The following is a 27,441-nucleotide window of genomic DNA, read 5'->3' as shown; positions in this document are numbered from 1 at the left end:
GGGGGGGGGGGGGGGGCACATGCCCCCCCTGACTAAGGTGACACCAGTCGCCCATGTCTGGAGGCTTTTAGAATTCTTCATGTGCATGACTGCCATATATTTCTTGCTGTAATGTTTAAATGTAGTTACAACCCCCAAAATATTGCAAGCTCAGTCTTCGAAAACACAAGAGTCACCAATGGACTAAAAAATACTGTTTGTTTCAAAGCTTCTATTCTACCTGTTTTAGAATCTGGTCAAGTTCTCATAAAGATAACATCAAATCTCTTGCAGACATCAGCAAGAGCAGGTGTAGGGACTGAATGCTTTCCCCTCAGTCCTGTGCTTCGCAAGATGCAGCCTGACACTGGCATACTCTTTTAGATTATTTCCCTGTCTTCTTGTTGACTGACATGATACAGCCCTCACCCTCATTCCTAGCTATTTTGCAGATAAAACACAGAGCCATTCCTTAAAATCAACTTTATATACTTTTTTCCCTACATTTCCATCCTATCACCTCTCAGTCTTCTGGGTTTTTTTTGCAAATGGGCCACATCTGTGGACTCCAAGATGAACATGAGTCGTCAGTATGACAAAGTCATCAGCAAAGCTAACGGCATTTTATCGTGAACCAAGGAGGTGATACTTCCCCTCTATCGGACACTGGTCAGACCGCAGTTAGAATACTGTGTCCAGTTTTGGGCTCCACACCTTAAGAGGAATGTGGATAACCTGGAGAGGGTCCAGAGAAGGGCCACTCATATGGTTAAAAGTTTGCAGGCCAAGCCCTGTGAGGAGAGACTAGGGAACCCGGACCTCTTCAGCCTCTGCAAGAGAAGGTTGAGAGGCAACCTTGTGGCTGCCTGTAAATTCATCATGGGGGTGCAGAAGGGAATTGGTGAGGCTCTACTCACCAAGGCGCCCCTGGGGGTTACAAGAATATTGGCCATAAGCTAGCAGAGAGCAGCTTTAGACTGGACATTAAGAAGAACTTCACAGTTAGAGCGGCCAAAATCTGGAATGGGCTCCCAAGGGAGGTGGTGCTCTCCCCTTCCCTGGGGGTCTTCAAGAGGAAGTTAGATAGGCATCTGGCTGGGGTTATCTGAACTCAGCACTCTTTCCTGCCTATGTAGGGGGTCGGACTCGATGATCTATTGAGGTCCCTTCTGACCCTAATATCTATGAATCTACGTACCTACAAACATTTAAATACAATTTATTCATGAGAATAGTCTCATTGACTTCGGTGGAGCAGAGCCAGGCCAGTGCTGAGCCATAGTGAAAATCCCACTTAAAGTCTATAATTTAACATGAAAGAGATTAACAAAAACATCAAAAAATCCCCAGTTAAATACAAAAAAGTAATACACATTTTCACCACGTCAGTCCCCAATCCAGCTTTAACAGAAATATCCAATTACTAGTTCCAATTAATCTACTGCCTAAAATAAAACACTGAGGCAGAAGCAGAATTACTCAAGGTCTAGTTAGCACTGTAGGCTTTTACTAACTGTATCTACCAGATCCTATTTTCCCTTTGCCCTCCTTTCCCAAATACCACAAACTCCACCAAATCTCAGGGGGGGGGGGGGAACGGGGTAATAAGGCAGATTTTCTTATGTGTGTTGTGTTGATAAGGTGTGTGTGGTCTCTGATAAGCAGGGACCCAGGTTTTCTGCTTGCATGGGAAAATGTGGCAAAATGCAGGTTTTCCCTTTTAAAGGATAAAATGCGAGCAGGAACGCCTTACCTTGGTGGCCATGGAGGCACAGCGGTCCCTCCCACACCAGGTCCTGTCCATTGGGCTGTGGAGGTTGCTTGTGCCTGGAGCTGTGGGTTCAGAGTGAGGGGCAACGGCATGGGCAGGAGCAGGGCACCAGTATATCAGGGCTGTTCAGTGCCACCAGACAGTGGGGGGACAACCATAGCTGGACTCACAGCCTGATGAGTGAAGGATGAGTGAAGGGGACAGAGGAACTGATCTTCTATGATAAAACTAAAATCAAATGCCAAAATATATAGGTATTTAGAATGTATTTTATTACAATGATGGAAGCCTACCAGTGCCTCAAAATTGCTTTAAAATTGTAAATATATCAATACAACATTGTGTTCAGTTGATACACACACACACACACACACACACACACATTATACATGAAAGAGACACAGAGAGAGCACGGCATTTCATTTTAATCATGGAAAGATACAATTTGGGGTTTTTTAGTCAGAGATTTTTTTATTTTATCAGACAATTTTGGAATTTTAAACAGAAAACCAGGATCTCTGCTGATATGCCAATGTTATGCTGTAACCATTTACACTGCTTTTATCCCTGTATGGGTTATATTACACTTTCTGCATATATCTTTATGATTTTGAACATGTGTTATCCAAATGAAACAAGGAAGGTATATTTAAGGAAAAGAAAGAAGGCAAAACTTTGAAGTGTCTTTTGTCATTGTGTCCTGGGGCAAGAACAATTGTCAGTCCCAATCACAGACAGAAAAAGCCACTGGTGGAATGAGCCCCCAAGTTACTGTCAGCTTGTAAAAGGAAAAACAACCACACAATAGCAAAGGCATTGGAGCGAAACAGCCCATTAGCCAGAGGAATGCCTGCAGTCCCTGGCAAGACATGCATTTCTAGAGAATTCTGAGAGTCATGAGTAAGAACCTACTTCATTTTGTGGAAACCACAAAACCAGGCATTGTCCGCAAAATCACCAACAAAAAAAGTTACTAAAACCAATGTGCTGGTGGTCGTGGCCCAGCTGGTTGTTCTGTGTCTGCAGCCCACAGAGGAGAGAGGAGCCACCACTGGTGCAAAGGGGAGTGGCCAAGATGGTGGCCAATTAGCAGCGAGGGCCAGGGTCACATGACAGCCCACTCAGCCAATCAGTGGCAAGGGGTGGGCTCACTGCAAAAAGGCTGTGCAATTGGCTCCGTGTGCCATGAGCAGCTCACAAAAATCCCTTTTGCATGCCATGACTTAGATCCCTACTCCTGGTATTGGGACTGTGATGATGCAGGGAGGCTGGCTTGAAGATATTTTAGAGATTTTCTGTGAGATAACTCTGGTCTTTGCATTTTTTGAGGCTTTGGAGGAATCCAGGTCCCCAGCAGTCTGGGCTGGCAAGATCAGCAGGAAGGCAGTTCTCTGAAAATACTGGCAGGTCCCTCTGAAGGACCAGGTGGTAGTCAGCTAAGACAGTAAGAAATGCATCTTTTTGTTTTGTCTCTAGCTTATGAAGTTTTTCTTGTATCATTCTTTTCTCCTGTATAATAAATGATTTTGTTACCTTACTGGTTGCCTATGGTAAAGAGTGATCTCTAGGCAACTGAAATTCCAACCTAACCCATTCTACAAAAAGCAGGACCTAATATTTCTTTCACAACCCACAGGGAATGCACTTAGAGCTGGCAGATAGTCCCTTGTTGCAGCTGTGAGGTCTGGTGTGCAGGCAGTGGGGTGGAGTTTTATGGGGATAAGGAGTTACCCCAGGGCAAACCTTGGTCAGTTCCTTGGGATAAGCAGTGGGACAGGGAGAGAAACTTGTGGTTCTGGGCATGCCCCACAGATGCGTTTGTGAGACCAGTATTAATCTATATGAGCTTACATAGGAAAAGAGCTTTCTGATAGCAGGGATCTTTAAGAACAGAAAACATAACAAAATATAATGATTTAAAGCTGAAGCTAGACGCATTGGGCACTTATGCATGAGCATGGAGGCTGCATTCCAGCACGTTGGAGCATGGCCATGACCACACTCCAGCAGCCTCCTGTATCTCCTGTATCAGCGCCCCCATGCTTAAAAATGGCAGCAGAGGTGCTTGAACTAAAGCTCATGGAGTGAAATCTAGTTCAAGTGCCCCGACGCCATTTTTAAGCTCTGGAACGCTGATACACGAGCTGTGGCAGTGCTTTAATTAGAATGGCTCTTGGAGCTGCTCTGATTAAAGCGCTGTCCCACCCCCAGAGCACGTGTAAAGGTGCCCAATCGGATTGGAAATAAGGCACCATGGAGACCGTAATTAATAACTCACACAACATATGTAGATGCATTGGGATGTTTCCCCCTCTTGAAGTCTTTAAATCAAGACATCATTTATTTTTAAAAGATGTACTATACCTGAAACACTGATGCAGTTTGCTGGACCAAATTTTAGCGCCTGTGTTATGCAGGAGGTTAGATGATCATAATGGCTCCCGCTGGCACTGGAACTTAGGAGTGTATGAATTATCACCTCAACACATTTTATTTCATCAAAATAAATTGCAAAAAATGTCACTTTGATCTGAAGTATTCAGGATAAAAAAAGAAAACAAAACCCTCAGCACAAGTAATGACATGTCTTCCAGTGACTCCTTTCTATGCCTGCTACTTTGAAATACGTTCAGCTACAACTAGATAGAAATGCTACATTTTGGAGAGACAGAATTGCCTTGCTTTAACAAACACAATACCACAAACAAAAAATCCTGCAAATACTTCAACAATAAATTTCATGGCAGAGGGATAATTTTGTAGATAAACCAAGACCCCAACCCCACAGCTCACTGCATGTGGGTGGCCCCTGGCTGACCCATCAAGCTCTGTTCTGCCTAGTTGCAGAAATTTTGCCACAACAGCTCCACCTGAGATTTCAACATTTTTTTTTTTTTAACACAGCTTCCTCCTCCATCAAGCCATCAGCCCCAGGGCATCCCAAATCACCATCCTTGTCCAGAGGCTTACTGGATTCTTTCCCATTTTTGCTCTTTCAGGAAGTTACCACCTGCCAGTTCCATTTGCTGCTTTCTCCTGCAGGGCCATCAGCTCAGCTTGTTGCTCTACTTTACCCAGTGCTTGCCCCACACTTCCTTCCCTAATAAATTAGTATGTAGCTAGACAGCTCTCCTAGGGCTGGTGGAGCCAGGAGCAAGCTTCAGTTACAACTGTCGTTGTTGGAAGTAATACTTATGCAATGGGGTTTGCACTGTGCTAGAACATGCTAGCTGAGCACTGGCACCACAGTGCACGAGGCCTGCAAAGGTAGCATATCGTTACACACATGCCAAAATAAAAAGAGATTTTGAATTAGACAGCAAGTCCTCCTGTTAATGCCCCAGATAAGCTCCTTTGGAAGCTTGTGCCCAAGCTGCTTTGTTCTCTTTACTCCTTTGCTTCAAGATGCTTTATGCTGTCACAACATAGAGATGCACTGACTTCTTATAACCTCTGTAAAATTCCAGACCAGCAATGAGAGGCTGCAAACCAGGCAGATTCAGGGCAACTATTGCACCTCAGCTGCTGAAACTCTACAGCCAGTAGCTTTTGTGCTGTATGGCTCAAGTGAATTAAGTATAGGATTCCATGCTAGCTAGATGAGTGAGTCACAGACTAAGTCACTTACTAACTCCTTGCCTCAGTTTCCCTATGTATTTAGTGGAACCAATTATATCTGTCTACTTCAAGGTGGGGCAAGGATTAGTCAGTATTTGCTTGCATGCAACTTTGAATATATAGTGCTCTCCCAATTTATTAAGCACTGTTGTCAATTATTCCTACCTCCTCTGCATCATCATCAGTGCCTTGAAATGCCTCACCTGGATACATGGCATTAATACATAGTATTAATCCATAGGATAATGAATCAGTAGGCACTCCTCATCACATTATTTCTCCCAAACTTCCAGGGTTTCCTCATACTACAGGAAGTGTCAAGCTGCTTTTGAGACTGTGTTTGCATTCTCATCTTTGAAATTCTGTCCTCTCTTGGTTTTCCTGATTCTCTTCTTTCCTGGATCTCATCTTATTTTGCACATTGCCCCATCTCTCCCACTTTCAGTAGTGGCAGTCTCCACAGGACTGCACTACTGTCCACTGCTCTTCTTTCCCTTTCCTAAAATGGTCATATGTAAACATGCACCTTCAACTACTACCTTTGTGCTATGGCATTTAAGAGCTTCCTCTATGTTGCTGATTCTATTTCCTTCATTCAGTTCTACATATAGGCTAATCTTTCCAACATCTTCTCCTTCCTGTTCTGACTCATTTCTTAACACTGTCAACACTTAACTTCTGATTTTCTTTCCAATTTCCCCTATGACTCCATTGCCTTTACTACTACTACCTATACCAATGATACCCAACCTTTTCACCCTGCAGGCCAGATGGACAGTACCAGGTCCACCTGTGGCCAGATCAGGGCAATGGCCTTGATCCAGCATGTGGACTGGGTGTGGAGGGGACCCAATCCAGGTGCAGCAGGTGGGACAGCCCGACTCCAATGCAGCTGCATGTGTGCGGTGGGGAAGTGAACTGACCTGATCTAGACGTGTGGGGGGCAGAAAATCAGCATGGCCCCAATCCAAACGTGGGGTGGGGGGAAGGGAAAGCAGTTCAGCCCTAACCTGAACACATGGAGTGTGTGGGGAGGAGCCCAGCCCCAGTACGGGCATGTAGGGGGAGAGGCCCAAACCCAATCCAGGTGCAGGGGTGGACCTAGGCATGATCTAGCCATGTGACAATGGCCTGGGCAGGGCTGGATCTGGACATACGGGGCTTGGTAACTTGGCAGTAGGGGAGGGGTGATAGTGTTAATTACCACTGCTTCCCCACTGCCAAATTTCCTGACGTACAGTGATTCCAGAGGCTGGGTGCCATGGCGTAGTGGGCAGATTCAACCCATAGGCTGCAGGTTGAACACCTCAACCTACGCCATTGCCCTCATCACTGTCTGAACCTCCAAGCTGCATCCAAGCCTTTCCTTCTTCACCTAAGTTATTTTTAAGATTCAGCTTTTTCTTCCTCTCTAGACAGCTAAATCCTTTGTACAGGTCCCACATCAACCCCTGCCTAGCTTACTGTCATGTCCTGTTTTGGACTGCTTGATACACATCAGCTCCCAAAACCATAAAACCCATAGATGTTAAGATTTCGTGACTATGTCATCATCTGTGCCTGGGGTTGGCAAAGATGGCTGCATCACCAAAACTATGCTAGGAGCTGATGATTGCTGGACTGATCACCAACTCATTTGCTTGGTTACATCACTCAGACTGGCTCCCAAATGACGGTTGCAGCAGAAGCAATGCTGACAGAAGATCAAGGACCCAAGAAAGCAAGATCTCTTTTACCAATGCCTCAATGAAAAACTGGTGAATTCCAATCAACAACAATGGGAGAAGGTTAGCCACTGTCATAAGTGCCTGTGAAGAGACACTTGGATTCTCTACCAGAAAACATCAAAACTGGTTTGATGAGCACAACCAAGAGATTCCCAGAGCTGATCAAGCACAAGGTCTTTTATGCTTGGCAAAATGACACCAACTCTAAGCAAAAGAAACTGAATCACCAACAGGCCAAGGTGAGAGGTCCAAAGGCAGACACACAATATGAAGAACAAATGGTGGGATGACAAGGAGAAGGAGATTCAATATCTGGCTGACATCTACAATAAGAATGGCTGCTTCAGTGCCACCAAAGTCATCTACAGGCCAAGCACGCAGGGACCTGCCCCCTTGAGACCTAAGGATGGAGAAGACCTGATCAAGGAAAGAGGAGCTATCAATGCTCATTCAAAGAAGCATTTTGAAGACCTTCTCAACTGAGATTCTGCTACTGACAAGTGTTCTCAATGCTATCCCACAACATCCAATCAAAGAAGATCTTGGGATCCCTCCAACCCTTGATGAGGTGAAGAAAGCTATCAAGCAGATGAAGAACAAGATATCTGGAAGCAGACGGAATCCCCCATTGAAATTTTAAAACACAGAAGAGAGGAACTCACATCACAGCTTCATGCCCTCATCTTAAGGATCTGGAATGATGAGGAAATCCCATATGACCTCAGGAATGCTATGATTGTGACAACATTCAAGAAAGGAGACAAGTCAGTCTGCAAAAACTACAGAGGGATTGCCTTGTTGTCCACCATAGGAAAGACCATTACAAGAATCATTCTGAACTGTCTCCTTCCACTTGCTGATGAGCTCTTCCCAGAATCTCCGTGTGGGTTTAGGACATCAGTTGGCAAAACTGACATGATCTTCACAGCTTGCCAGCTGCAGAAGAAATGTTGGGAACAACGTAAGCCCCTCTATATGGCCTTTTGACCTCATAAAAGCTTTCAACTCTGTCAGCTGAGAAGTGTTGTGGTGGATTCTTCTGAAGTATAGGTGCTCACCAAAATTTGTCACCATTCTCTGCTGGCTCCGTCATGGTATGTGAGCAGCAATTCTCAGTAATAGATCTATCACAGATCCCGTAGAGTTTAAAATGGGAGTTAAGCAAGGCTGTGTCATCTCTCCAACACTCTTCTCAATATTTCTTGCCACGATGTTACATCTGACTACCGACAAACTGCCAGCTGCAGTGGAGCTAAATTACCGAATGGATGGTAAGCTGTTTAACCTCAGCTGACTCTGAGCCAAGATCACCCAAGATCTCAATCATTGAGCTCCAGTATGCTGATGATGCTGTAGTAATGTGTGCTCACTCAGAAGCAGACCTTCAGGCAATTGTCAACGTCTTCATGGAGGCATACAAGAAAATGGGGCTGATGTTTAACATTCAGAAGACTAAAGGTCCTCCACCAGAACCAGCTCCTTACCAGTTCCAGTAATCCAGATCCACAAGACTCTGGGGAATCTTGAATATTTTGCTTATCTTAGAAGTCATCTCTCACAGAAGGCTGACATCTATGAAGAAATCCAACATCACCTCAAAATTCAAGTGGAGCCTTTGGATGCCTGAAGAAATGGGTGTTTGAAGATCATGACATCATATCCAAAATAAACCATGAGCCTGATCAAGCAGTCATGATTCCCCACCTTCGTGTACAGAGATGAGATGTGGACAATGTACAGGAGACATCTAAAGTTGCTGTAGAAGTACCATCAACACCTCCTGTGGAAGATCTTCTGAATCCAGTGAGAAGAGAGACACACCAATGTTAGCATCTATTGAGGTGATGATCATCTGGCATTAAATTTGCTGGGCCCACCGTGTCATCCAAATGTCAGACTCCAGACTCCCACAGCAAGTTTTATTCTCCCAGCTCACCAAGGTGTATGCTCAAGAGGAGGGCAGAGAAAGCATTCCAGAGATGTCTTCAAGGCCAACTTAAAAAAAATGCAACATTGATGTCAACTCATGGATTATTGCTTAGGACCACTTCAAATGGAGGAAGAGTCTGCTGCAGGGATCTCATTACTTTGAAACCTCACGACAGCAAGAGATGGAAAAGTGAGAGCAGCAGAAACAGTGTGTCACAGACCAAATAAAAAATCCAGTGCCACCCACCCCACACAGAATTACATGTCCAAGCTTCAGTAGAGCTTGTTGATCCCGGTTAGTCCCTCATTGGCCATCTTCAGACACACAGATAAGACAGTCATGGAAGACAATCATCTTTGACTGTGAGGGATTGCCAAAGAAGCTAAGATTCCCTCAACAGTCCATTGCTCATTATTCCTATTAGACCACAAGCTTCCCAGAAATCCTTCCATAGGCTTCTCATTTCACGCCAACACATCTGAGATATTTGTTCCCATTTTCAAGTCCTAGCCTGCCCATTTGGCCTTGTTACTTTTGCCACCCCCACTTTTTTGTCAGTAGTGAAGCCAGCCTTGGCTGCTCATTTATCAGCTTCTCACAAATAAGTTTACACCTTGCTCCAGGTATGAAAAGCGGCATGGAATATTAGATGAAAGGCCACAGCTTTCCTCCACTAACCACCCCCTTCTTCTCTAATGTCTTAGGCCCTTTATACATGTTCCTTTTAAGACACAATTAACCTGTTGAACATACTGTCAATAGTAGACCAGCCACACATTTGTGTTAATTTAAGGCAGAATAATACAGTAAATGAGTCACAAAGTTATTCCACATGTAATGTGCAACAACACTGTGGTTTGTTTGTATCATGCCTTAAGAACATGTGGCTGGCTGGGGCTGGCCTATGACAGATCCTGACACTCAGCTGAGTGCCAGGATCCTGCATGGGACAGTCCCAGAGTCTGTGACACAATTGTCACATATGCAATCAATTAGGGGCAAAATTAGTCCCTGAAACTCAGCGCCTCATTCGGCCCCCAGAAGCTCACTGCACCTTAGACATATAAAAGCCTAATATGCAGCTAGGTCTTCATATGTGATTTTATGACATCTCTGGCACCCAGGGTCAAGAAGCTTCTCCCCAGTCTTGAGATTCCTGTGCATCACACATGGTTTTTAAAGGTCCCAATGTGATTGGATCCTGGGATTGGGGAGAGGGTCCTAAATCCTGGGGTTCCCATGCATCAGGACATGTAAAAACTACATGTGTATCCCAGCTCGTGCTTTAACAATCAGCTGATTGTCAGCTACGGCTCAGGATTGCACTGGGGCCTGTTTCAGACCTTGGTTCAGTCCCTGGCCCCAGCTGGCAATCAGTTAATTATGGGCATCCTCTTTCAACTTGCTGGTACAGGGGGAGCCCAGGATCTGATTTCTCATCCCAAAATCGTGCATCTGCCATGCATGTATGCCACGGCAGGAGACGCAACTGTTGGGATTACAGATCAGATCCCACCATGCCTTTAAGCTAGGGTCTGTCAGCAGCTTTAGAAATCACCCAGTTAGAATGACTCAAGGACAGCCCTGAATAATCAAGACTAATTCAATTTACAATACAAACATCATTGACACACACCTGACTATATCCCTCCTCAGTCTGCCTTGTCATCTTGTACTGTAACCTCCTTGGAGGAAATATGTCAGCTACATTTATAGAGTATGCAGTACATTAGGGCCCCAGGTAGGACAATAATATTAAATAATAATCCTGCCAAGCAGAATCTAGTCTTCTCTGTGAAGATCGTATTTTCAAAGGTAAAACCTGGACATTATGTGTGTCCTACAGTAAGTTTTTTTGAACACGGAGGACATCTTTTACAACTAACATGTATGATCAAGACATATCAAGACATACAGTCTATAACCACAGATACCTCATCTGGAATGCAAGAAGGGATATTGGGTAAGGATGCATACACATGCTGCTAGAAATAAGAGATAATGACATTTAATCCCTTAAATACATGTAAATTCCAGGCTGGATTTTGTCATGTTGCAACATTGACTGTAGTAATATCCATTTCCTTTAACAGAAGTATATTTTGTTGGAACCTTCACCTGCTCCTATGTGAATTATTGACAAGACTCAAGAGAGCAGAAGCACCATATTTGTTGCAACTGAAGTCTGTGCTGCACTGCAAATTAAACACACTTAGGCCTCTCTAATTCAACGCACATTAAAGGTATTTTAGGTGCGCCAGATCATTGAGCAGCCTAGAACCAAATGTTTTGGACATGAAGAAGGGGCTTTCAATTACAGATCTGGCTTTGTTGGTTGTGGAAGGAATGATGGTCTTATAGATATATAAAATATATCAAGTTAGGGCAGAGACAGAAGACTCCTGCCTGACCTTAACAAGTCTTTTAGGATATGTCTAAAGTGCAGCAGAAGTGTGCTCAGCTGCACAGCTGAAAAAATACACCAAAAATACATCATTTCCACTCTGTCCATGTCTAGTGAGGCAATGAAGATGCCCTCAGTACCACAATCAAGACCCAGGTTTCCAGCATGTTCTAGGACAGTAGCTTGGGTGCTCCCCATGCCTCCTAAAGTCCTTATATCCAGAGTAGACCTGCATGGCAAGGAACAAATGAGTGAAGATTATTTCCCCAAGGCATGACTAAGGAGTCTGCCACTTAATCTCAGGGTACCTCGACCTACCAATCAGCATAACTGAGAGAACTGGATTTCCTTCCCGGGCAATAATGTTTGGAGGAAGCAATTTTTTATGAGGCGTTAACCCACCAGCAACTATATGGACATATTTCTTGGGTACTAGAGAAAGTTATTTTTCCAACGATAAATATTCAAAGCCTGTATGAATTTTTATAAAGTAGTCCAATAGAAAACGATAGCCTGTTTTTAGAATATTGGTTGTAACTCTCTCTGCAAGAAGAAAAAAAACAAAGGAAACAGAAAGAAATCTTTTATTAAACCAACTACATAGTTGGGAGAGGTATTTCATTCTGTATTTTTATATAGTACTGGAGATAAATAAAACCTTTTTCCCCTGGTATTTAGTGTAGGATGTATCTGCTTCTTTCCCAGACCTGAGGAGTGCATTCTGTGCCTAAAAATTAGTTTACCACCTCTCCCAAATATATAGCTGGTCTGATAAAAAGATACTACTAAACAAACTTTGCTTCTCTCATATTACCTAAACCATCACAGTACTATCGCACTCTGACCTCCCGTAAAGATAGAGAAGAGGCCAGAGATTTTATCAGAAGATTCCTGAATTGGTTCAACAACTTGTAATTTGACTGGAGCAGCAGCCAGCAACCTTTACAAGCTGTGGGCTGGAACAACCAAGCTTTGGTCTACTATGGACCAAGTGGCTTCAGCAGCACATGAGAGGCAGGGGGCTTTGCCTGTGCCTATGCTGGGGCCAGGGAGCTGGGAGCTACACCCATGTCACCACTATTTCTCCCAGCCTCCCATCCCCTGGCTGGGATGCAAATGCAGCTTCCATCCAGTGGGGAGATGCACTGAGGCTAGGCAACCATGTTGCTGCTGCTTCTCCTCCCCACTCTCCTGCCTCCCAGCTGCAGCTCACCGCCAGCTGGAAGCTGCACCCCTACTGCAGCCTTGTGGGGAGAAGCAGCTAGAAGTTGCCCAGTCCCAGTGCAGTAGGTGGTTTTGCTGTACCTGGAAACGGAGATTCCCTTCTCCCTAACCTTGAATGGCTTTTTGAAGTTGAGGGTGGAGACTTGTACATTGCACTACAGGCAGACACCTCTATGAGAGCCTACTACAGCCTCCCAGTGGGAGGATCTCAGCTACACACTTTATTTTATGGAAATGGGGGGATTTCTCCCTAGGTGGCTCCTTTGGGCTTTTGGCCACAGGCAAGAGAAAGGGGCATCTCAACGTAGGATGCCCACTATGGATTTGGGAGTATCTGAAGCCCCAGGCTGAAGAATATGGGAGGCAAGATACTTGCCAGTGGTAGTGTCACACAGACCTGAACAACTGAGCTCTGCTCAGTGAAAGGAGTTTGGAACTGATTAGATTAATTTGGCCCTGGCACAGGCATGGGCACAGGTTAAACCCTCCAGCTCCACAGGCCAGATCCAGTGGCTGCATGGGCCAATTTACAAAGAAATAGCACTAGTGGTACAGTGCAGCTGTAACAAGTGGCAGTTTCCTGTAAGAATTTCCCAGTTCGCATCAACTGTAATCCATCAGTGCTCAAAAGTAACATAGCAATGCAAAGGACCACCATGTGTTTCTTTCTTAGAATTTGAGAATGGGAATAAACCTATTTGGTCATAACCCATTTAATGATTCAGACTCAGTGTTGTTACAAATGGCTGCTTATTAACTAAGATATGTGCATCTCCAAACGGCTTTACAAACATCCCTTGAATGATTCTGACAAAACCCACATGTGTACTAAACAAGTGCAAATTGGGTTCTGCGTATAGACATAAATACTGAGACAAACATTTTCCCCAGGGTGTTAGAGCAGTCATTAGACACTAGACATTCTTGACTTTGAAACTGCTGGTCAGAACTTAGTCACACTTGTTTCATGATAAGGCAAGCTCCAATGTTATTTTAACATTAAGGATTCCCTGTTTCAGTCATCATAAAATATGATAGGCGTTTATGGGCGTTTAGCTTGGCCTATAAAGAATCCAGCACCTGAGCACTGTTAATTTCCATATTAATACAAGCTCAGACAGGCAGGTCTCTGAGTTCCACGAGCAGTGCTTGTCACTGGAAAATCCTTAACCTTATGGTTCAATGTTATGTTGTGATCTCTTGCAGGCAAACTGGAAAAATGGCTAGTGAGAAGGGACACATAATGATTCCTATGACCTCATGTGAGACTTATCCACAGCCTGGCATGCAAACACCCTCTGCACCAGACTTCTGTGTACAAGAAGGTAGGCTAACTTTGCAAAGTCCCAGAAGGATAAGGTGTCCTCTGGATGGTTTCTGCTTCAAGTGCTAATTAATGGCACTTGATGCAAAATGAGCCTGGCTCATGAGGTGGCCTAACTTTCCCAGCATATCTTGGGTTCAGGAGGTGCCCATGCCCATTGCATCAAATTAGGGCTAATTTACATTACGCTGGCTATAGCAGAAGTGGGCAATTATTTTGGCCAGAGGGCCACTGACAGAGTTTTACTGAGCTGTTGCAGCCTGGGTCAGCACCCTCCTTGCCCCCCACTCCATCCACAACAGCTCACCAAAACTCCCTAAGTGGCCCCTGCACATGGCCAGATGGCTGTGATGGGACCATAGGTGGGTAGGGAGTGGCATTCAGAAGCGGGACAGGCAGACGGGCAGAGTCAGGGCTGGAGCTGGGATTGGGATCCTGGGGCAATAACAGCATGGGCCAGGACCCAGGGCAGAATCACAATCTGTTCCCTGCATGTCCCTGTCGGCAGAACTGGCACCCATCGTAGGGACATGCAGACATAGGATCACAGCTCTGCTTTGGGCCTGACTGCACACTGACACCACCCTGCAATCCTGATCCACAGCCCCACCTGCCTGTTCCGCTCCCGGACGCTGCTCCCCACCCACCTGTGGCCCCTTCTCATCCACCCGCCCTGCCCACATGGCTCCCAGCTGGTGTCCCTGGAGACCTGGCCCACCCATCCAGCAGTGGGTGTGGGGCAGATGGGCCAGGGTGCCTCGGCAGCAGGTTGGGTCTGGCAGCAGCAGCCAGAAGAAACCACCACTGGGGCAGTCAGGAAGCTGAGTCTGGCTGCCACACTGCCCCAGCCCTGCTGTGTACCTGGGAGCAGTGGGATTGGCTGCATGCATCATGGCTCAGGCTGACCCCTATGCCTGGTGTGGGAGAAGCCAAGGGACCTGGTGTGGGCTGGACAAAATGCCTTGGTGATCCCCCCATGGCTGGTCCCACAGATGAGAGGGGGGAAGGTCCCTGCAGCTGGTAGTGGCATGACACTGGCACTTCCAGACATGCCGCTGGCACTTCAGGGTTGACATGATTGGCCGCGGGGGAACCACTTCTCCTGGCACACTCCCCAGCCAGTGCTCTCAGGGGGGACACCAGTGCTCATGCCTGCAACCCCTGCCCAGGAACACTGCTGTCAGGGGGTGCACATGCACCCCCTATGCATTACCACTGCACAGTGACATCTGCAGTGAGGGCGGGCCGAGCGCGTACTGCCCACAGGCAGCTGCAGTGGTGTCAGGGGTAAGGTGGGGGGATGGCAAGTGGCAACTGTAGTGGCCAATTTTAGCCACTTTAAACAGAGAAGTAGTTGGTGTAGCAGTCTGCAGAGCTGATTACAAGGTCACCTGACCCAGGGAGCCTGAAGGTAGTGGCTAGGGCTGATTGGAGGGAGTGATCTGACCTAGGTGGAGGACTGGGTTTAAGGTCGATATAAGCCCAAGTTCTGGGCAAAGCTGGCAGTAAGATCTTGGAGCCTGTTGAGAGAATACCACCTCAGCAGGATGGCCACAGCTCCAGAAGGTTGACATGGAGGGTAACACTTAGAGCAGTCTGGAGGTTTGGGAAGGAACTACAGGGGTGGAGGAGGTTCCTGGGGACCCAGGAAGGAGTCCAGGTGAGCCCAGAGAGAGAGGCCAAGTGTGTGGGACCTGACAAGGGGCCTGGAGCCTAATGTGGGACCCAATGAGGGGTCCAGGGCCCAGAGAGCAGGGCAGAGTGTAAGGGATCTATTGAGGGGTCTGGGTGAGCCCAGATAAACCAGGGGCTGAGCCGAGGCCAAGGTGTCTGGAGGTGGGGCCTGGAGAGCTGTAGGCCAGGAGGGCAAGAAAGGGGGCTGGAAGGAACCCATAGCCCAGGAAGGGTAAAAAATGTCAGAGCAAGATAGCCTGGAGGTAGATGCTGGGTATGAACAAAAACTGCACTCTACTGAAGTTTGTGGTCATAGTGATGGGACTACTTGTGGTGAGGTAACCCCTAGAAAGTGCCACTGATGGTAAACTCCAGGGAAGGGCAAGTATGGGATGCCTAAAATGGATAAAATAAAGGTCCATGTGTGGCTACAGCCTAAGGAAGGGAATCAAAGAGACTGCAGTCCAACATGATGATGGCTTAGATGGTTCTATCCAAGTTGGGGAGGGCCCAAAGGAGAAAGTGAGCACAAGAGCCTTGAGGATGAGAGTGGGGCCCAGTAGGGAGCATGGGAGCCAAAAGAAAGAGTGGGACCAGAAGGATCCAGAATCCCAGAGAGGAATGAGACCAGAGTGGGACCATGTCTGTCCAGAGGCCCAGTGAGGGACTGGGAAAAGATGGACCAGATGTGTCCAGAGGCCCAATGAGGGATTGGAGGGCCCAGAGAGGAGCCATATGAGAAACTAAGGGGTCTGGCAAACCAAAAAAGAGGGTGAGTGTGAAACCAAGGGGTCTGGCAGCCCAGGGAGGGGCTGAGTGAGAGACAAGGGATCTAAGGAAACAGAGTGGGGCTGTGTGAGAGGCTGAGGAGGCCTGGGGGCCCAGAGAGGGCCTGAGGGAAAGACCAAGAGGTCTGAGGACCCAGGGGGGGCTGTGTGTGTGTAATGAGAGAAGATCAATGAAGATAGCATCTATGAAGCTTGGGATATAGTGTAGGGATGGATTGGAGCCATGCAATTAGCTCCCATGGCTGGGACCAGTCAGCTGGTGGCCATTCAATAAATATTGAATTAATTATTCAGTGAATTGCAGTGAATTATTCAGTGAATGGGCAGCCCCCCATATATTAATGGCAATTAACACCAAGACATGGCAGGCAAGGTGGGTGGACTGCCCATAGAGCAGGGTAAAAGTAATTTTTGTTGGTCCCCAGGGGCTTTATAGCCATCCCTGGAGATGGTACCCAGTGACACACCTTTACTGTCATCAAATTCAAAAAAGACACACATTCAGTTTTGGGATCTAGAACATCAGGACCCTCATGGATGATCCTCAGTGTGAACACCCAGAGCGTTGGACCACAATTCTGGCTCAAGAACTCAGGCAACATAACACTGATGTCATAGTTTCATAGTTGGTAGGGTCAGAAGGGACCTGAGCAGATCATCAAGTCCAACCCCCTGCCATGGCAGGAAAGAGTACTGGGGTCAAATGACCCCGTTGCTGCACTGAGCAAGACCCAGCAAGTAGGAGAAGGGCAGTCCAAAGAACATGGAGACACCTATACCTTCTTCTGGAAAGGTAAACAGAAAGAAGAATGCCAGGTTCACGGAGTTGGTTTTGCCATCAAGAATGAACTCATAAATCAACTTAATGAGTTCTCTATCAGAATTAATGAGCACCTCATGACTTTTTCTTAAGTTTCTGGGAAGTCAATATGCCACTGTCATCAGCGCATATGCCCTGACTGTTGATGTTGCTGATGAAACCAAGGAGGAATTCTATGCCAACCTTGACTAAGTATTTCCTGATGTTCTGAAGGGAGACAGACTTATTTTTCTCAGTGATTTCAACACCAGAGTCAGAAGGGAATCAAACCTCTGGAATGGAACTGTCAAGGAAGGAGTAGGAAAAGTCAACTGCAATAGCATCCTTCTCTTGACCAAATGCATGGAACATGAACTCACTACCACCAACACCCTGTTCCACCAGAAAAACAGTCAAAAGACATCCTGGCAACACCTCTGATATAAGCATTGATATCCGACTGATGTCATTGTTTATGCCCAGGATCGCAGAGATGTCCACATCACCTGAGCTATGCTATGAGCTGATGACTGCTGGACTGATCACCGACTCATCTACTCAGTTACATTACCCAAACTGGCTCCTAAACGATGGCTGCACCAGAAGCAATGTTGATGGAAGATCAATGTTGTAGGACTCAAGGACTGAGTCAAGAGAGACTTCTTCCACCAGTGCCTCAATGAAAAACTGGGGAATTCCAATCAACAATGAGAGAATGTTGGCAGTGTTCATGGTGCCTTCATGTCTACCATCATCAGTGCCTATGAAGAAACACTAGGATTCTCTAACAGGAAACAGCAAGGCTGGTTTGATGAGAATGACTGGGAGATCCCAGAATTGATCAACTGCAAGTGCAAAGCTTTTTATGCTTTGCAGAATGACATCCAAGCAAAAGAAATTGAATTTCCAACAAGCCAAGGCAGGGGTCCAAAGGAAAAACTGCAATATGAAGAGCAGATGGTGGGAAGACAACGCAAAGGAGATTCAACATCTCACTGACATGCATGATAAGTGGGTTTTTTCCAATGCCACCAAAGCCATCAATGGTCTAAGCACTCAGGGACCAACTGTCTTGAGACCTAAGAATGGAGAAGACCTGATCAAGGAAAGGGTCACCATCGACACCCATTGGAAGGAGCATTTTGAAGTCTCTCAATTCAGACTCTATTGATGAGTGTTCTCAACTCCAACCTGCAACAGCCAGTCAAAGATGATCTTGGAATCCCTCCAAACCCTGACAAGGTGAGGAAGACCATCAAGCAGATGAAGAACAATACCTGGAGGAGATGGAATTCCAGCCAAAACCTTCAAGCAAGAGGGAGAGAAGCTCACATCAAAGCTCCTTGCCCTCATTTTAAGGATTTGGAATGAGAAGGAAATCAGAGACACCATGAATATGACAATCTTCATGGAAGGAGACAAGTCCAACTGTGGAAATTACAGAGGGATCACTTTGCTGCCCATCACAGGACAGACCATTGCAAGAACTGTCGTGAACGATCTCGTTCCATTTATTCATAGATTCATAGATGCTAGGGTCGGAAGGGACCTCAACAGATCATTGAGTCCAACCCCCTGCCTAGGCAGGAAAGAGTGCTGAAACCCAGGGTGGCCAGCATGGGGAAAAGCTCCTCCCGGAATCTCAGTGTGGGTTTAGGTCATCTCAAAGCACAACTGACATATTTACAGCTCACCAGCTGCAGGAAAAATGCCAGGAATAACATTAATCTCTCTACATGGCTTTCTTTAACCTCATGAAAGCCTTCAACTCTGTCAGCCAAGAAGTGCTGTGGAGGATCCTTCTGAAGTATGGATGCTAGAGCTGTGCAAAGCTTCAGTCACTGATTTGATCAGTGGAGATTCAGCCCGATTTGGTGGCTGAATCTCCGAATCTGAATTGAATCAAGGGACCCTTTAATCTCTCCCAATCGAATCAGAACCCTCCAAATAGATTCAGAGTGATTCGATGATTTGGACATAGACACAGCTTTACATGTTTTTTCTACAAACCAAGATATGAGGTGGCTTGTGAATGCTGAGATGCTGGGGCAGATGGAATATCCCACGGGAGCTTTGGGGGATCTCCAGTGTGCTTGGCAGCAGACCTGGAAAAGGGCGAGAAACACTTCTGGTCCACTTCTGGGTCTTCCGGGGAGTGAGTGGGGGACACCCCCCCCCTCAGCTCAGTGACTGGTGCGCCTTCTGGGCCTGGGGGGGCACCTGGGGTCCCCCTCACAACTGATTGCTGAGCCGGGGGGGCAGAGTGGTCCCCAGTGCACTCGGCAGTGGACCCCAAAGTAGACCGGAAGTACTTCCAGTTCACTTCTGGGTTCACCGCTGAGCACATGGGCCCCCCCCATGCTCCTGTGGGATGCTCCATCTGCCCCACCATAGCAGCTTTCACGAGCCATGCCTGGTACCTCTCTGATGATCTTGATATCATCAGTCACTGGGAGAGCCTCAAGAAAGACGTCCACGATGCATGTGAAAAATATCTAGGCTTTTCTACAAAGAAACATCAGGACTTGCTTGATGAGAATGATAGGGATATTTAAGTTCTCACTGACACAAAAAGGAGAGCTTTTGAAACTTGGCAGAATTACATCAATTCCAAAACAGAAGGAAGACACTTTTCACATTAAAGCTGAGACCCAGAGGAAGTCAAGAGCAAAAGAACAAGCAGCAAAAGGACAAAACAAGAGATTAAAAAGTTTGATGATAGCTACAACATGCCAAGTTTCTTCAGTGCAACCAAGAAGCCATCCCTCTGAAGTCCAAGAATGGAACAACACTTTTTAAAGACAGCTCCACCATCAGTGCATGGTGAAAGGTCCTCTCAAGAGCTCCTGAATCAAGATTCTAATGTTGAAGACAATACTATTTAAGCTATTTCACAAGACCCCGTTAAGGACTTCCTTGCAGTTTCACCAATTTATCAAGAGGCTTTGAATGCCCTTAAGCAGATGAAGACCAACAAAGTATGTGGTCCTGATGGAATACCAACTTAGCACCTTATAAGCAAGGTGGAAAAAACTCTTACCAACTATACGCTATTATTATGAAAATCTGGTAACATGGACAGATTCCTAGTGACTTGAAAGATGCCAAAATCATTACCAAAATCAAGAAAGGAGATGTCTCAGAAGACACACTCTCTTCAACAGACTCACTTTTCTTACTGAAGAGATACTACCCATGTTTGAGTGGCTTTAGACCACTCAGACGGATAATAGATATGATCTTTGTTGCTAGACACCTGCGGAAGAAGTGCTGAGAGCAACATCAAGATCTTTACATGGCCTTCATTGACCTAAGGCCTTTGATTCAACCAGGAGAGGCCCTATTTCCATCTTTCTCATCCTAATGAGATTTGGATGCCTGCCAAAATTTGTTACCGTTACCAGACTTCTTCATTACTACATAACAGCAAGCAACAGCTCTGCAATGGACCTTTACTATTACAACTGGAGTCAAGCAAGGATGTGCGATTGCACTAAAACTTTTTCATCTATATCACAGCTATTCTCCATCTCATTGCTAATACATTTCCATCTGGATTCAGCATCAAGTATCACCTGGATGGGACTCTGTTTAACGTCAACCAATTACATTCCAAATCCGAGAAAACCAACACCTCCATTACTGATCTTTAGTACACTGACAATTGTGTTCCATGTGCTCAGGCCCGTTTCCAAGCAGCAGACAAATAACTTAATCTCTTTTCTGCCACCAGACATTTCTTAAGGCATGCACGCTGTGTCATCTAGCCTATCCTAATGCTTGCTGGAATGGCTACCTTCTTGTTTTTCTGTAACCTAACTCTTTTTTAATGAGGACATGTCGTTAGTCTGCTGCTCAGTCCAGAACCTGGAGGGCCCAATGATTGTCTTGGATTTCATCCCTACCTTGTGACTTAGGTGTTTATAAGTGGCTCTACTAGGAGTCAGAGCCCCTGCTGGAATAGGTCGCAATCATTGAAACATGTAAACCTTTCCAAGACATTAAGGTGCAGTCACACAGGAAGGAACAGAAAAACAGAATAAACTTAACTAACATAATCAACAGTGAGTAGTTCTTTAACAATAATCCTATTAAAGAAATAATTTACATTAAAAGAATTCTCATACTCTTCCCCCCTAAGTTAGAGAAGAGCAGTTTGCTAATGCCACACCATGCTACATGCTTGCTAAGCTTATAGTCTATCTAAGAAGCTGAACTAAAGCCTCAGCCTGCCCACTGAAAAATGCATCCTTCCTCGTTTGGAAATGGTCCCGGAGGTATTTCTGGGCAAATATCCTGAAATCCCTCCCAAGATTATACCAGCTTATACTTTCTTAGCACTGTATATCTTTCAAATGATAGGGTATAGAGCAAACAGAAGCTGTGTACTCAATACTGAACCACAGTGTGGAGATCACTCCACAATAGCCGCTGTTCAGATTCTGATTAGGTGTTTGAGGGGGTACGTTGTACAACATTTTATGCTTTATTCATTTTTTTCTTAATACAGTAGATTACCAGTATCCTTCTCCCCCACCATACTCCTATCAAGATGTCAACCCCACAGCCAACCCCACAGAAGCAGGTAAGAATAAAGATTTTGTGGAAGTTATTTTGGATATAGCACATGAACAGAAGCAAAAACATCTCACTGTTCTACTACTGGTTTTTCATGAATGGAGGGGAATTCTGACCCATTTATGGTATAAAAATATAAGAAATTACCTACTAAAGATGATAGGGAAACATTGTTTATGAGTGTCACTCCTTTTCCACAATCCATGGGTTAACTTACCCACATCTAAATCAGTTAAGGATTAGTACTGGATGAATAACTTCTATTTTTTGGTTCACTTTTTGAACCAAAAAAAAATATCCAGGTTAACCTGAAATAAACCTTTTCTTTATAAACTAAAAAAAGTTTTTTGCGTGTTGAACAAAAAGGTTCCATTTTATGGGAACTTATAATCAAAATAGAGGGGTAGATTCATGCTGCTGCTGATCTGGGTTGACAGGGACCCAACCTGAGTGCATGGGGGCTAGCGGGTGCAATCTGGGCCACAGGCCGCACTTTTGGAACCTATCCTGTCCTTGGGAGCAGGTGAGCCAGGCAGGCAAGTAGTGAATTTAGCAGCTTCTAGCCATCCTGCTTCTTGCCAGCCCTCTAGGTGCAGGTCAGAGCAGCGTATGTTAGAGGGTATTAATACTTAACACAAGGACAGGAAAATACGGCCCATGGGCTGGATCCAGCCTGTCAGACCATTTTACCTGGCCTGTCGGGCCCCTAAAAAAATTTAGAAAATTAATATTTCTCAAAGATGACAGGAGCCAGGGGCTGTAGGACCCAGGGAAAGCAAGCAGCAAGACCAAGCAGCCCAGCAAGGCCCACCTGGCCCTGCCCCTCCCATCTCCACCTCCCCCAACCAGGCTTCTGGCCTGGGAGCATGAGGCTGTTCTCTACCTCCACGTGCCAGAGAGGGAGATTCAGATAAGAACATGGGGTGGGGGTGGGGGAAAGGCAGGGGAAGACCATGGGGGATACTGCATGTGTGTGTGTATGCAGGGAGGGGGGGGACAGAATGTGCACGCATGTGTGTGGGGGGGAGAGAGGGAGGGAGGGACAGAGTGTGTGTGTGTGTATTCGTAGGGCAAGTCCCACATGCACACCCCACCATACATATGCACCCACACCTTCCCCTTGCACTGCCATACACACAGACCACCACACCCACACCCCCTCACATACCCTAGCCACCCACTCCCATACACAGCCCCTCACAAACCCCATACTCTCCCACACCCCACATATGCACACACACACCCCCACATGTTCCCTCATGCACACACACACCTATCCCCCCCACAAAACTCCTCCCCCACACCCCATATCCCCACACACCCACAGCCCCCCACAAACCTATACCCACTCCTGCATAATATACAAGAGTAAGACTTCAATTTTAAGCTACTGTGCAATCACCTCTATGTGCACTACACAAATGCATGTAAATCAGGACAAAAATATTTTTTGAAATCAAATGAATGAATGTTATAGGTGTTCAATTTTTAGAATATAATTTGGTATTATTCTGGCTCTGAGATGGCAAAAACCCTTGCTGAAAGGAGTACTTCCGGGGGGGCAAGGGGAGAACCTTCTGGTGGCAAAGGTCAGGGACTAGGGGGCGGGACTTCCAGTCCCAAGATAGCCACCAGGGGGCAGGCACCTGTCTGTGGGTGAGGGATTGGAGTTAGCACGTGTTAATTATAACATGTACGTACACCTTAAGAGGTGGAAGAACAGGTTTTAAATCTGTCCTGATCCTGGGATTTGGACCCACCTCCCTCTGGTATCTTAACCAACTAGCTATTTTGGAGTTGATTGGTCTCAGTTTCTCTTGTTGTCACTGTTCCACTTTGTAAAGAGATTTAAATATTTGCTAAGTAGGGATTATAATTTAAGTCAGTGTCTCTGATCACCACATTAGAGAGTCTCAATGCATACTGAAGTCTTGTAGACAAAGGGGAACAGATTCAATACCAGATTTTGAGGAAAGGGTACCGCATGATATCCAACTGCCTAGGAGTCAGGGCACTTCCCTGGGAGGTAGGGGTGTGAGTTAAAACAGCTGCACACACAACACCTGTAGAAGACATGTAACCCTTGGGTTATTAAGAAAAGGGACAGTTTCAGTCACTTTTTTCTTTAGCAGTTCATGAATCTAATTTTAAAAAACTGTGTCAAATTCATTAATAATTTTGGAATGGCTGAAGTCACATTTTTGGTGAATAAATTTTCCCCTAGAAAACTGTTGTGGTACTAAGGAATATCCATTATTATCCTCTTAAAAGTTTCCAATCATACCTTTATTGGAAAAGACTGAGAAACTGCCAGATGCATCAGTTTCCAAACATTGTCAGTGAGGGTCAGCATTATTTTTTAGTAATGAATTAGCCAAATGTATGAATGAAATTTGATGGGTTTCTTTGCTATTGCCAGAACTGATTAAAAAACTCTAGTAACATTCAATTTATTTGTGTCACTGTAAGGTTTTCTGTCAGTTACCAAGAACATGCAGAGTTAGATTATGAACAATCCTGTTCTAAAATCCAGGATGTAAACCCTTATGTTTTAAAAACACAAGATAACCACTAATTGCTGGGTGGTAGAGAAAACTTCCTCTCTTGGGAGATTATACTATAAATGTCAACTATGGGTTTCCATGCAGTCTGTTTAGCCCCAATCATTTAGCGCTACTCATTGAGACAGCATAAAGGAGTGGGTAAATAATACAGCTCATCCGGTACGCCAGTTCCTGAAGAGTATTCTTAATCAACATTTGTAATATGTCCAGACTAGACACATTAGAAATAGATTTGTGACCTGTACACCTACTATTAAGGTTGTTAGTCCTAAGAATTTGCATTGAAAATATGCTTTCTTGCAACCCAACTAGAAAAAGTTTTCGCAATCTTAGGTTTGATTTGATGTTTCAGAACATGGGAAATGACATAAGAATTGTCCAGAATTTACTAGTTTTCTTGCAAAGTGCCAAAGTTATTTTGTTTCCATTCTTGGTGCTTCACACCTCTCAGAGTTTCATTCTGAGCAAGAACATGGTAAAAAAAAAGTTCTGGCAGTTTTTAAAATTTTGCCTGCTTTGGACTCAGTGAGCATTTATAGACATGGTCTGGGAGGTGGGTTGCTTTAATTAGCACTGTTCCAAAAGCTGTGCTAACTAAAGTGCCTAGATCATCACCTGTATCAGTGTCCCTGTGCCAAAAAAAATGGCAGCAGGGCACTTTAAACTAAAGCTCATTGAATGAGCTTTAAAGCACTCCACCGCAACGTTTCAGCGCAGAGATGCTGATACACTTGATCAGGAATCCTGGTTTTTTCCGATTTAAAAAAGTCCCCAGTTTTTAGTAAAAAAAAAAAAAAGTAACTCCAAATCCACATTTTCCATGATTAAAATGAAAAAGTACTATATATGAGTGAAACACCATTATATATATAGCTATATATCTATATATTAGTGGTGTTTCATTTAAATCATGGAAAATGTGGATTTGGAGCAGGATTGGGTCCCTTGGGTAAAATGAAACACCATTATATATATCTTTATATTAGTGGTGTTTCATTTCGATCACGGAAAAGCGTGGACTCGGGGTTCCTTTTTTTTTAAACCAAAAATTAGGGATTTTTTTAAATCAGAGAAAACCAGGATCTCTGGACATGATGCTGGAGTCTACTGGAGTGCAGTAATTACAACTTGTCAGAGCAGCCTCCCTGCACATGTATAGGGGCCAAGTGTGAAACACTGTTGTTTGGTTTTCTTAAGCTGGATGACCTTAGTAGAAGTGATCTTATATATATTTCTCGCTATGTGGCTGTTATGAGAAAAAGGGAGAAGTGGCAAGGAGACACAATAAGGAGTAATACTAATTCCCTTTTTACTTTGTATTTCTTTCTACATTCAGTATACATAGTGTCTCAGCCTCCAATCGTTGTAGCAGGGATCTTTAGAAGCAAGCCAGCATCCACAATGTGTCCATCTTGTCGCCAAGCCATTACTACACAGGTTGTCTATAGACTGGGGAAACTATCTTATCTTCTGTGTTCCGGGATGTGCGCCACTGGGTAAGCATTTGTTCATTTTACTTTAAAGACTGAATTACCAAAATATATATTTATAACAGATTGATAGTTCATCTGAAAAATCTCTCTCTTCCTAGATTGACTCTTAGGCAGACAGAACCAAAGGGTAGCACTGTACTGTAGGATCTTACCAGTGTGTGTCCAGTACAGTTGTAAGGTGTGAATAAGAGATGAATTGAATCAGATATTAACCTTCTCATTAGTCAGTCAAAAGAAACAGAATTTATACAGCCCTGTCTTCTTTCCCACCAACAGTTAGTTACTTTTTCACTCCTCTGGCTGAATGAACGTAATGATTTACACAAAGTGGAGCAGTTCAACAGATGATTCTGAGAGACATCTGTGTCAGGATGATCAAATCTATTTTCTGACCATTCCACTTATCAGAAACCAAGCCAGCCCGGATCACTTAGGCTTGAAACAGATGTTGCATTTGTTCCTGGATAAATTATGCGTTTGTCCAGAAACAAAATTATTTTATAATTGGTGTGTACATGCATTGCCCTTCTAATCAGGGTTTCACGAGAGGCTGAATGCAGTGCTGCTTTTCTGCCATAAATTCAATGATGAAATGCTGGGATAAGTGTACAGATGTATTTTACAATATCCCAGGATAAACTGTTACTATCTCTTATCTTGGAAACTTCTTTAGGATTTATCCCAAGATAAATGCACTGCCTGTTTCAAGCCTCAGAGTGGTACAACACTTCACATTTTTTTAGGCATGTTTTCCTTACAACTTAGGCTAAAAACAGATGTTCGATTTCTTCCAGGACAAAACCTTTTATTCTGGGATCCTACAGACCTACAAGACCATTGCCCCACTTTAAGTACCTGTGAAGTATCCAACAGTAAAAATAGATATTGCATTGAGGCAATTCTGACTGATCCCAGGCAAAACTTGGGACGAACACAGCTTACACCAAGGGTGGGTAAAATTCAGCCTGTGGGCTGAACTGGTCCACCAAATGATTTTGTCTGGCCTGCGGTGGGTCCCTTGGTCCTGCCAGGCCCAGGTGCAGGGCACAGCCTGGGCCATGATGCGTGCAGCCAGTCCCACCATTCCCAGACACACAGCAGGGCTGGAGCAGCAGTGACTGGACTCGATTCCTGGCAGCTGCAATGGTGGTGGCTCCTTCTGGCTGCCACCACCACTGGACCCAGCCCTGATGCCCAGGCACCCCAGCCTGTCTGTTGTGCACCCACCGCCAGAGGTGGGACCTGCACGTGGCTGGGATGGGGCCATAGGTAGGCAGGGAGTGACATCCAAGAGTGGCATGGATGGGCAGGGCTACAATCATGGGGCAGTGACAGCACAGGGCTGGGGCCCAGAGCAGAGCCATGATCCACTGCCCAAGAAACGCTTGTTCTGTGGGAAAGGGTGTGCAGGGAGCAAATCCCAGCTCTGCCCCAGGCCCCAGCCCCAGTCACCACCCACCCATCCCACTTGGATGCAGCTCCCTGACTGCCCGCCTGGCCAAGAGCCCCCTGCCCACACAGGTCCTGGTTGACCTCCATGGAGACCCTGGGATCACAGGGCAGTAACA

General features: G+C 45.3%; 1 protein-coding gene across 1 annotated transcript in view; it reads left to right on the top strand.

Moving 5' to 3' along the window:
• The window catches only part of LOC109290892 (lipopolysaccharide-induced tumor necrosis factor-alpha factor homolog), a 43,587-nt gene that overhangs the window by 9,616 nt on the left and 6,530 nt on the right, over positions 1-27,441 (top strand). Inside the window, exons 2-4 of the mRNA XM_019507719.1 lie at positions 13,860-13,978; positions 21,749-21,823; positions 25,717-25,876. Coding sequence (XP_019363264.1) covers positions 13,873-13,978; positions 21,749-21,823; positions 25,717-25,876 — 341 coding nt within the window. The 5' untranslated portion in view covers positions 13,860-13,872. The remainder of the gene's footprint in view (positions 1-13,859; positions 13,979-21,748; positions 21,824-25,716; positions 25,877-27,441) is intronic.

This window comes from Gavialis gangeticus, unplaced genomic scaffold, assembly GCF_001723915.1.
Source record: "Gavialis gangeticus isolate Ggan-Ray unplaced genomic scaffold, GavGan_comp1, whole genome shotgun sequence".
Classification (NCBI taxonomy): Eukaryota; Metazoa; Chordata; order Crocodylia; family Gavialidae; genus Gavialis; species Gavialis gangeticus.
Note: the sequence above shows the minus strand (reverse complement) of the source record. Positions and strands in the feature narration are given on the sequence as shown.